We start from the raw sequence: 12,520 nt of genomic DNA on the forward strand, positions 1-12,520 counted from the left end.
GATGGCTCAAGCCTATAATGCCAGTTCTTTGGGAGGCCAAGGCAGGAGGATTGCTTGAGGCTAGGAGTTCAAGATCAGCCTGGGCAAATGAGTGAAATCCCTGTCTCTACAAAAAAAAAAAAAAAAATTTAAGTAAATACAGTCCGGGCACAGTGGCTCGTGCCTATAATACCAGCACTTTGGGAGGGTGAGGCGGGAGGATCACCTGAGGTCAGGAGTTCGAGACCAGCCTGGCCAACATGGTGAAACCCCGTCTCTACTAAAAATACAAAAATTAGCCAGGTGTGGTGGCATGTGCCTATAGTCCCAGCTACTCGGGAGCCTGAGGCAGGAGAATCGCTTGAACTTGGGAGGCGGAGGTTGCAGTGAACTGAGCTCACACCACTGCACTCCAGCCTGGGACACAAGAGTGAGACTCTGTCTCAAAAATAAATAAATAAATATAAATATAAATAAAAAATACATATTTTTAAAACAGGAAAAATTATTAGTGACTCAATGTAAAATAAAATACCATTTACACTGTTATATATACACAGATATCATAATGCTGTAAACTTTAAGTTCATTCACAAACATAAGACTTCATTTTTATGTATTTAAACAATTCTTTAGAAATTTCCTCATTCTATTCATGAAAAAAACAAAAATAATTTTGTACAATCTTATTACATGTAGGGGAAAAACTTTAATCACAGATTTGAACTAGACTACAAGAAAATCTGTGTCCTGTAGTAGAAGCGAGATCAGAGGCTCATGCCATCCCTGCCCCTTCCTTCCACACTGCAAGCCCTATTTTATGTCTCTGTAAACAGAAGAAAGGGTTTCAGTAGTGGGGGTAAATGACAGGATGAAAGGTGGTGGACCTGGAGAGGGGATGACATCTGGAAGCTTCCTGCTAACACAGCCTCAGTTCCAGGCTTGCTGTTTGTTCTCGTCCCTTAGCTAATATTACCTGCCTGCTGTCCTCTATATGGCTACCAAGGCCAACAAATTTATTTCTTACAGCAACGCTGTGCTATTGGCAGTTAGCAGGGAATAGAAAAGACTTAAGTAAGATCCACCTATGCCTCAGAGGAAAATATCCTATGTATTTGATTACAGAAGTTGGGAAGTCAGGATATTCTAAGGAGTGAATAAAATGGTGATCATGGCACTAGCCGTAAGATCCACATTCCCTTCCCATGTCACCACTGTCAGACACGCCATTACAGACCACAGCCTCCACTGGTCCTGGCAAAAAGAAAAAAGTGAGCATCCAGAGATCAAGGGCAGAATCAGGCTCAAAGAAAAAGCATGAAAAAGAAGGAAATCTAGAGTGGTTGTAATAGGAAAGGAAAGTAAGTTCTTAGGGCCATATTCCTCCACATAGAACAGCTGTCTCACGAAAGGCTGCCACTTGTATAGAAGACAAAAGTAAAGTCCAGAATATGGAAATCTGAAAATACTAGTCTGTTTCTTTCCGTAAGTGTATTCCTGTCTGATCAGCTACGAAATAAACATTCAAAAAATAAAGACTTCAGTCTAAATTTCAGAGCAGAAAATACATTTCTAAAGTAGTTTATAAGGTCTTCACAAAACAGATTAAATTAAGTATGATAACTGTGATTCTAGTATGAAATAAGCTACTCAAATAGACTTGAGAATGTTTTGAAAAATAATTTAATGATATTCCAAGATTTTGTATGTTTCCATATTATATCATTTCTTTCCAATTACATAATTCTAACTCAAGTAATTCAATTTACTTTAAGCTCTACAAAACAGTCACTGAGTTTGTCTGAGGATCAACTGTCCCATCAAATATATTTTCTGAGCAATAAAGAAACTCCTTTGAAGGATTCTATACAGAATATTACCAAGGTTCTCTCTGGTTTTACAGAGTATTTTTTTTAATAATAAACAATTGAACTACTCACATAATACCAAACCACCTGGTTGAAAGCAGAAAAATCCAATTAATCAAATATTTTAAAAAATAGTTTACTACAGTGCCAGTAAACCTTAAAACCTAGGGCTATTTAACCGTGTCACTCTTAAAGCAGATGTGATCATACTACTCCCTGCTGAGAAAGTATCAGTGCATTACCACTCTAGTCCAACATTTTCAAACCCCTTGAGGCCCCAATTGCCTATAAAGTGACATTACATTATTTCATGTATCATATGAGCTAACTGTGGCTCCCAGAGTACTTTTCCACCTTTGTGCTTCTGCTCACATGGTTGCTATTACTTAGAGCACTTTCTGTTCATGTTTCCCTGTCTAGCAGTAGAAATCTTACTGTACTTTAACTCCTCCTCCCTCAAGACTCTACACTCAGTCCCCAAGTTCTGTTTATTTTACCTCCAAGAGCTCTCTCAAATATATACTCCCAGGTATCTGGGGTTGTAACCTGGCCCTATTCCTAGTATACCCCGGGCAAATAACAACCTCTCTGTGCCTCAGTTTCTTCATGAGTATAATCGGGGCACCACATAGACTCCATTATGTTAATGAGATTTAAAGCAGTTAATTTATATTAAGCATTTGACAGTGTCTGGCATAGGTAGGTGCTCAAAAAGAATTTGTAGGTTCACTAAGTATGTATGTAGTATTAAAATGACAACACATTAGTCTAATAAGCATGGCACTGGTGATTTTTGCTAATAGCAGCCTAATAGTTCAGTGATATATATCCTCAAGTGTCATTTTAAAGTCTGTGCTTCCTTCCATGTCCTTCTATGAAACCACAGTGATGCTCAACAACATAATACAGAAAGCCAATGTTTGTTACCTGCCTATTGAATCTTCAATATTTTTGTGTAGTCTAAAAACAAAAGAGACCAACAAACTAGGTATTGGTGGAATAATGAAGTAAAAGTTGGTAGAGTGAAACACTAACCACTTAAAAATAGGCCACCAGAGGGCAATTTTCATGATGGCCAAACAAAGAAGAACCACCAATCATTAAGTATACAACATCAAAATTTCTCGAGTAATAAAGAAAAGAATAACTATCCTGGAGAGAAATCTATTGCTATCTAATTCAGAAAGACACACCAACCTCAGGAATGAATCAACAGAAAATGGGTAAATTTTGGTATGCAAATTATATTTAATGTAATATTATTTAATATTTCATTTTTTTAAATCCACACTGGTAGAGTCAAACTTATTTTGAACAGAAGTAAATGCTAAATAATTGAAGCATTTTTAAAGCAGTTTTCTATAGCTTTAATTAGACTCTTACTCTTTTAGATGTTTTAAATATAAATTTTCTTATTTCAACTTATAGTCTACAGTGCTGCGTGGTTCTTTGTTTAATGGAAACCAATGTCTATGGGAAAACTCATTTTAAGAAAGACACATACATATGCACAATGCATGCAAACAGGTAACAAGGAATAGTAAATATCACTTCTATTATATTTTTCAGTATCTTCTCAATCAATAAAATGGAACAGTAACACAGTTCCAATGCAGCACACATGAATGGCAACACAGAGGTGAAAGTATCCTTGCTTACCATGCCAAACGGCTGCATGTCCATCCCACAGAGTTGCCACTGTTTTCCTTGCACCATCCCATAAATTATGAGAGTAGGCTTCTTTCAATACATTCTTTCTCTTATAAATGTGTAAGAAAATAATAGTAAGGTAGAGAAGAAAGATAGTAAAGTAAGGAAGTATTAAAAGTATTAGTGGTGTAAAAACCCACAAGAGATAGTTTGCAAAATTCAAATAGTCCTCCAACTGCTCCACACCAAACCATTCTTCAAGTACGTGAATCAGACAAATCATATAGGGCACAGAATCCTGTCCTACACCACAGGTTTGATTTTTGTCTATCATTTTTCTTCAGGTGAAAATGACAAATTCAGTTTCTTTCTTCATTGCCATAGCAGGTCGTTAATTTTGACACTAGAAGGGAAAAATAATCCAGTATTATTTTCTCCACAGCTATAAAGTTAAATGTTTTACTCTACTTAAATAGTATATAGAGTCATTTCTTAATACCAAAAATGAGTAGATGGTTAATGGTTAACTTTGTTGCAGATTTAAATGTGAAAATTATAAGGTTTCATCTGTCTGCTCATGAAGTATGTCGTGTTTAGCTTTTGAAATAATTCACTATAATTGAGAGAAGAAAATAAAGCTATAATTAAGAAAAGAAAATAAAGCTGATGAGGAATATAATTTCAGATTGATTTTAATAATTTGACTCATATCTTAATTGGATCATGTTGAAAACTTAGATCTTAAACCAAGTCATATTGAGATAACTTTTTTTTCTTCTTTGAGATGGAGTCTCACCCTTTTGCTCTGGTTGGAGTACAGTGGCACGATCTCGGTCACTGCAACCTCCACCTCCCAGGTTCAGGCAATCCTCCTGCCTCAGCATCCCGAGCAGCTGGGACTACAGGCATGTGCCACCATGCCTGGCTAATTTTTGTATTTTTAGTAGAGACAGGGTTTCACTATGTTGGCCAGGCTGGTCCCAAACTCCTGACCTCAAGTGGTCCACCCACCTCAGCCTCCCAAAGTGCTGAGATTACAGGCATCAGCCACCATGCCCAGCTGTATTGAGATAACTCTGCACAAAAGAAAACATCAATATCTATCTAATTCAGTAAAAGTAACCCAATTCTTTAGGATATGATGACATACATTTATGGATTTTTTTTTTATAGAGAAACAGATTTACAAAAGTTCATTATGCAATAAAAATTTATCAGTACTGTTTTTATCTTAAATTTTAAATGACTGAAAATATAGCTGTATAATTATTTTACAAATTCACTCTCTAAAACATTCACTGGACTTACCAGAAGTTAGATAAATATCTTGTCCCAAACTTCAATGTCTGTATTCTGGAAAGCACAGTAAACAAATGTAAAAAATAAATTACTAAGAAAAAAAAGATAATCATTAATAACTAGAGTTAGAATTTCTATAAAACGAACAGCAAGAGACATTCATAAATGTTTGAGAAATATTATTATAGGCCCACACTTGTATATTACAATTAAAAAGTACACTCATGCTACCATTGTTTTGGTGAAGACAACTCTACACTGTTTAGTGCCACTATATAGAGCCCCACCTAAGAATTTTTTTTAAACAAAGTTTTCAAAAGCTTTGTTTCTTAGGAGAAAAAGTATGAAGATGTATAACTGACTATGATTCTTTTTAGTAACTTTGCCAGATAAGCTGAAGGTGAAACATAACATTCAATCATACAATTATATTAGCCTTATGATAATATTTTCCTACAAAAGATTTCCTTTCTCCATACTTTGATTTTATTCTTAGAGCTATTTTATCATTATTCCATACTATATAATCTTACTGAAAATTATCTCAAGTCCTTTGTAGCTGAGGCAAAAAATGAATAAATGAAAGCAAAGGATGAAAGGAGAGGAGGAGATGTACATATAAGAAAAATTTATTGTTTTTATTCTAAGATTATCTTGCTAACTGGCTTATTAGGAGGGCAGGCACTGACTTGTTCTCCCAGGAATGAAACATTTCATCTAACTTCCTTGTAACCAATAGCATTTACTTGTGAGAAATCTGGTCTGTTATGGTTACAGGAGATGAACATAGCAAACATCAAGCCCACAACTTGGGCTTTATTTACATCATCATCTAATCAATCCATATAAAAAGTCAAATCACCGGCCGGGCACGGTGGCTCACTCCTGTAATCCCAGCACTTTGGGAGGCCGAGGCAGGCGGATCACCTGAGGTCGGGGGTTTGAGACCAGCCTGACCAACATGGTGAAACTCCATCTCTACTAAAAATATTAAATTAGCTGGGAGTGGTGGTACATGCCTGTAGTCCCAGCTACTCGGGAGGCTGAGGCAGGAGAAATGCTTGAACCTGGGAGGCGGAGATTGCAGCCAGCCGAGATTGCACCATTGCACTCCAGCCTGGACAACAAGAGTGAAACTCTGTCTCAAAAAATAAAAATAAAAAAAGTCAAATCACTATAATTTACCCATGTTTGATCATTTAGAATGCAACATAGCAAAATTTAATAGTTTTTATTTATTTATTTTTATTTTTGAGATGGAGTCTCGCTCTGTCACCCAGACTGGAGTGCAGTGGCAATCTTGGCTCACTGTAACCACCGCCTCCTGGGTTCATGTGATTCTCCTGCCTCAGACTCTCGAGTAGCTGGGACTACAGGTGTGTGCCACCACGGCTGACTACTTTTTTTTTTTTTTTTTGTATTTTTAATAGAGATGGGGTTTCACTATGTTGGCCAGGCTGGTCTCGAACTTCTGACCTCAGGTGATCCACCCGCCTCGGCCTCCCCAAGTGCTGAGATTACAGGTGTGAGCCACTGCACCCAGCTGAAATGTAATACTTTTTAAAATGAGAGCTTTTCCCACTAGGATAGCTACAGAAAATCGCCAAAAATGGAAATTATCAAGTATTTGATGATGTAGAGAATTTAGAATTTCATATACTACTCATGGGAATGTAAAATGATGTGGCTGCTGTGGAAATCAGTGTGGCAGTTCTTCAAAAAGCTAAACATAGAGTTACCATATGACCCTGCAATTCTATTCCCAGGTATATATCCACAAAACGATTAAAATATGTATTCACACAAAAATTTGTACACAAATGTTCACGGCAGCATTATTCATAATACAGAAACAAATGAGTGGATAAATAAAATGTGGCATATACATACAACAGGATGTTATCCAGCCTCAAAAAAGCCACATTAATAGAAATGATTGCATTTCTATTAAATACCCAGAGCAGGCTAATCCATACAGACAGAAAAATTAAGTGGTTGTCAGGGCTGGGGAGGGGAGAGTGAAGAGCGACTGTTAATGGAAAAAAACAGAGGTATCTTTGGGATCATGAAAATGTTCTGGAATTACATAGTAGTAACGGTTGTAAAATCTTGTAAATATACTAAAAACCACTGAACTATACACTTTTAAATAGTGAATGTTATGGTAAAGTATATCTCAACTTAAAAAGAGCTTTTAAATATTGTTAATAAATTAACGACATATATAACCCCTCATATATGTTAAAAGCAGCTTTTCCTAGCCCTGAAAACCAATCAGCATTTTTATGATATGACCCTAACTACTGCTTAATAAAATTTCCTACAATAATCTAGTCACATTTCCAATTTTTTTTTGAGACAGAGTCTCGCTCTGTCACCCAGGCTGGAGTGCAGTGGCACTCACTGCAAGCTCCGCCTCCCAGGTTCACGCCATTCTCCTGCCTCAGCCTCCCGAGTAGCTAGGACCACAGGCACCCGCCACCATGTCTGGCTAATTTTTTTGTATTTTTTTTAGTAGAGACAGGGTTTCACTGTGTTAGCCAGGATGGTCTCGATCTCCTGACCTCGCGATCCGCCCGCCTCAGCCTCCCAAAGTGCTGGGATTACAGGCGTGAGCCACTATGCCCAGCCCATATTTCCAATTTTTAACAGGATAGTAAAATCCTGTGATTTTTTATTTTATTTTATTTTATTTATTTTTTTTTTTTTTTTTTTTTTTTTGAGACAGAGTCTCACTCTGTCACCCAGGCTAGAGTATAGTGGCTCACTGCAACCTCTGCCTCCTGGGTTCAAGCGATTCTTGTGCCCTAATTACAGACGTGTACCACCACACCCGGCTAATTTTTGTATTTTTAGTAGAGACAGGGTTTCACCATGTTGACCAGGCTGGTCTTCAACTCCTGGCCTCATGTGATCTGCCCACCTCACCCTCCCAAATTGCTGAGATTACAGTTGTGAGCCACCGCACCAGACCAAATTCTGTGATTTTAAAACTTTGTTTCAAACCTCCTCAGACAAACTGGTAATAGAATTACACCTCCTATCCTCTTAATCTACATTCTGATTGATTATACATACTTAAAGAACACAGTAATAGGAAGAGGGTCACAGTACAGGCAGAGATCCAGTGAGTGGACTACATGGAAACTTTTGTGAGACCTAGTAGTTCCTTAGCACTGCTGTATGTAAGAACCCTGCCCACAAATGGTCATTCAAACTTGATTTTGATTTAAACCCTTTCAGAACAGCAACTCAAAAGGTGTCCCATTCAGTCTTCACAACCATCCATCAAAACTACTAAAAAGGTCTTCCTTATACCTACTTCCCCGTAACTTTTCCCTACTGGACCTAGTTTTGTACCACAGACCCTCTTCCATTAAATAACCTTGTAAGTTTAAAAACAGCTGCCATGAGCCACAAAATTCCTTCTCCAGTCAGAATCCTTAATTCTTTCAACCACTTCTCAGCCCCTGGTTTCTTAAGCTTTCAGCACTCAAGACCACTCCGAGTTGCTGACTCCAGTTATCTGATACTGACAACACCATGTATGGTAACCCCTGTGCCTCCGTTTGCTAAAACCTATAAAACTAGGATAATAATCCTATCTACCTCATGAGATTACTGTGATTAAATGGGCTAATCTGTGTAAAGAGCCTAGAACAATACCTTACATGTAATCAGTGTTACATGTTTGCTATCACCATCATTCATAGAATCACAGCAGCTTTTTTGGTAACTCGATCATACTAACTCATTCAGCTAAAAATATGCTACTATTTTCTACATCTCTACAAACTGCACTTGAAAAAAACCTTTTTGAGCCCAGCAAAGATTATACATCTCATCTGCTTATTAACTTTCATGGGGTGGGCTAAGACATAGCCTATCCTTTCAGTCTGTTTCGTGAACACAGTGGATGACGTGAACGGGCTTAGGAGCCAGACTGCACATACTGGAATACTGGCTTTACAACCTTAAGCAAGTTACACCTCTCTGTCTCATTGTTTCTCTGAAAATGAAGATGATAAATCATTCTATAAAGACCTATTTAGTACCTATATACCCTAATATGTACCACCCATTTCCTCAGCAGCAAATAAAGCAAAGTCTACAACCTCAAGTGGCTTACATCCTAGAGGGGGAAGATAGACAATGAACAAAGAACTAGTAAATACATACTATGTCAGATGATGACAGGTGCTAGGGAGAAAGATAAACAGCAGTGTAAGAAGAATATGGAGTTCTATGTCAGGCACCGGAGTAGGGGAAAGGAGGGGGTTGCTATGTTATATAGGGCATTCTGGGAAGACTTCTCTTAAAGATATTTTTCAGCAGAAACCTGAGGAAGTAAGAAAGCAAACAGTGTGGATACTTAGGGGAAGAGATTCCTAGCCAAATGAACAGCAAGTGCAAAATATGTGCACTTGGTGTGGCCTGAGGAGCAGCAAGGATGCCAGGCTGAGAAAGTGACAGGGAGGGCACTTGGAAATGGACCAGAGAGGCAACACTGTAGAGCTTTCTATGCACCTTTTTTTTTTTTTTTTTTTTTTGAGATGGAGTCTGGGTCTGTTACCCAGGCTGGAGTGCAGTGGCATGATCTCCGCTCACTGCTTCTCCGCCTCCCGGGTTCACACCATTCTCCTGCCTCAGCCTCCCAAGTAGTTGGGACTAAAAGTGCCCGCCACCACGCTCCGCTAATTTTTTGTATTTTCAGTAGAGACAGGGTTTCACCGTGTTAGCCAGGATGGTCTCGATCTCCTGAACTTGTGATCTGCCTGCCTCGGCCTCCCAGCACTGGGATTACAGGCGTGAGCCACCGTGACCAGCCACTATGCACGCTTTTGTCTAAATGAGATGGAGAAGGCATCAGAGGGCACTGAGCAGAAGGGTGAGGTTGCCTGGCTTGGGTTTTAAGTGGCTGCTGTGTTGAGAATATACTACACAGGGAGCAAATAGGAATATTTGCAATAAGCGATGAAAGTGGCTTACATACATGTGGCAGAGGGAAGGCAGTAGGAAATGGTCAGTTTCTGGATATATTTTGAAGATAAAGCCAACAGGATTTGCTAATAAATTGACGTAGAATCTGAGATAATTATATGGTGTTTTGGCAACCTGAGTTTGTATCCTGGGAGGCTCTGCCACTTACCATGTGACCTAGCAAGTACTTAAATATCTTTCTGCCTCAGTTTCTTCATCTGCAAAATAAAAATAGCATCTACCTAAGACTATTGTGAAGATTACGTGTAAAAAAACTCTTAGAAGGGTGCCTTCTACCATATAAGCATTAACTATTGCTATCATCATTATTATTCACTTATAAGCATTAACTATTGCTTATAAGCAACTAAGCATAGTTAATGTTTATCGCATATAAGCATTCACTATTGCTATCATCATTATTATTAGCTTGCTTGTGAAAAAAGAGTTGCAGAAAGAACAGGTTTGAGGGTGGGGTGGAGATCAGGAATTCCACTTTAAGCATGTTAAGTTTAAGATGTCTATTGGACATCCAAGTGAAGACATTAAGTAGGCAGCTGGACATCAGCAGTTTAGCAGGAAGATCAGGAGTAGGATACAGGGTATAAGTAGATGGCCCTGATATAAATCTAGGAATTGGTAGCATATAGACAATATTTAAAACCATGGAACTAGAGAAGATCCCTCCAGGGAATGAATATAGAGTAAAAAAGAATTTCTGGCCAGGCGCAGTGGCTCACACCTGTAATCCCAGCACTTTGGGAGGCCGAGGCGGGAGGATCACCTGAGGTCGGGAGTTCAAGACCAGCCTGACCAACATGGAGAAACCCCGTCTCTACCAAAAATACAAAAGTAGCCGGGCGTGGTGTCGCACACCTGTAGTCCCAACTACTTGGGAGGCTGAGGCAGGAGAATCGCTTGAACCTGGGAGGCGGAGGTTGCAGTGAACCGAGATCATGCCACTGCACTCCAGCCTGGGCAACAACAGCGAAACTCTGTCTCAAAAAAAAAAAAAAAAAAAAAAAAAAGAATTTCCAGGACTGAGTCTTGAGGCACCCAACATTTTAGAAGTTGGGAAGACAATGGCAAGCCAGCTTCCTCCTTGCAGAAGTAGTATCCTGGAAGTAAGAGCTTCAAGAAGGAAGGCATATTCTTCTGTTTTAAATGCTGCTGACAGGCCTAGTAAGGTAAGAGATCACTTCCTTCCTGTAGGAGACAGCTTTAAAAAAAAAAAAAAAGAAACAAATGATAATTGATCACTGGATTTTACAACACTGAGGAAACTGGCAAACCCTGATAAGAGATGTTTTGGTATAGTGGGAAACAAAACACTTTGGACAGGAGAGGACAGGAGCAGCTCCCCTTTACCCTTGAAGTTCAAGAATGAATGGGAGAAAATGAATTGGAAACAGCAAATATAAAAACTCACAGAGGAGGAAAGAAACAGGTGGGTATCTAGAAGGGAACACAGGTGAGCTGTTCCTTGCTGCTGCTGCACCTGCTGCTTTAAGACAGAGACCAGGCATGGTAACTTACACCTGTAATCTCAGCCCTTTGGGAGACTGAGGCAGGAGGATCTCTTGAAACCAGAAGTTCAAGACCAGCCAGGCAATATAGTAAAAACTCATCTCTAAAAAAAAAATTTAGGCCAGGTGCGGTGGCTCACACCTGTAATCCCAACACTTTGGGAGGCCGGGGGAGGGGGGGCAGATCACTTGAAGCCAAGAGTTCAAGACCAGCCTGGGCAACACAGTGAAACCCCATCTCTACTAAAAATGCAAAAATTAGCCAGGTGTGGTGGTGCATTCCTGTAATCTCAGCTACTCGGGAGGCTGACGCACAAGAATGGCTTGAACCCAGGAGGTGGAGAGTGCAGTGAGCCAAGATCATGCCACTGCACTCTAGCCTGGACAACAGAGTGAGGCTCTGCTCAAAAAGAAAAAAAGAATTAAAAATTAGCCAGGCATGGTGGCATGTACCAGTGGTCCCAGCCACTTGGGAGGCTGAAGGGGGAGGATCACTTGAGACTGGGAGGTAGAAGCTGCAGTGAGTCATGATCAAGCCACTGCACTCCAGCCTCAGTGAAAGAGCAAGAGACTCTGTCTTTAAAAAAAAAAAAAAAAAAGGCCAGGCACAGTGGTTCATGCCTGTAATCCCAGCACTTTGGGAGGCCAAGGCGGGTGGATCACTTCAGGTCAGGAGTTTGAGACCAGCCTGGCCAACATGGTAAAGCCCTGTCTCTACTAGAAACACAAAAATTAGCCAGGCATGATGGTGCATACCTGTAGTCTCAGCTACTTGGGAGGCTGAGGCACTAGAATTGCTTGAACCTGGGAGGCAGAGGTTACATAAGCCAAGATTCTGACAGTGAACTCCAGCCTCAGGGACAGAGTGAGACCCTCATCTCAAAAAAAAAAAAAAAAAGATAGGAGAAAATACACCCATGTTCAATGTCAACGATAATTCATCAATGGGAGTGAGAAATGGATGATGTAGGAGAGGAGATAATTGTTAGAGCTCTGTCCTTGACTAGGCCAAAGGGGACAGGATACAATGTACAAGTGGATGGCCCTGAGAAGTTTGTGCCAGATACTATTCTAAATATATCAGTAAATAAAATAGTTGTCTGAGAAAACATACGAAAAACACTTACTCTCTGGCACATAGTAGACACCTAACAAATGCTGGATAAATATACAACTGAACTGTGTTCGTCTAAAACTTTTTTTTTGAGACAGAGTCTC

General features: G+C 39.4%; 1 protein-coding gene across 3 annotated transcripts in view; it reads right to left on the reverse strand.

The window, feature by feature from the left end:
• Positions 1–12,520, reverse strand: part of TMEM68 (transmembrane protein 68) — a 37,283-nt gene that overhangs the window by 21,045 nt on the left and 3,718 nt on the right. For all 3 annotated transcript variants that reach the window (XR_010127203.1, XM_054498436.2, XM_054498437.2), the window contains exons 2-3: positions 4,806–4,850; positions 3,507–3,900 (exon numbers count right to left, since the gene is read on the reverse strand). Coding sequence is in view for 2 of the 3 variants with exons in the window: in XM_054498436.2 (XP_054354411.1) it covers positions 3,507–3,831 (325 nt within the window). In the remaining variant the exon portion in view is untranslated. The remainder of the gene's footprint in view (positions 1–3,506; positions 3,901–4,805; positions 4,851–12,520) is intronic.

This window comes from Pongo pygmaeus, chromosome 7 (genome assembly GCF_028885625.2).
Source record: "Pongo pygmaeus isolate AG05252 chromosome 7, NHGRI_mPonPyg2-v2.0_pri, whole genome shotgun sequence".
NCBI classification, from domain to species: domain Eukaryota; kingdom Metazoa; phylum Chordata; class Mammalia; order Primates; family Hominidae; genus Pongo; species Pongo pygmaeus.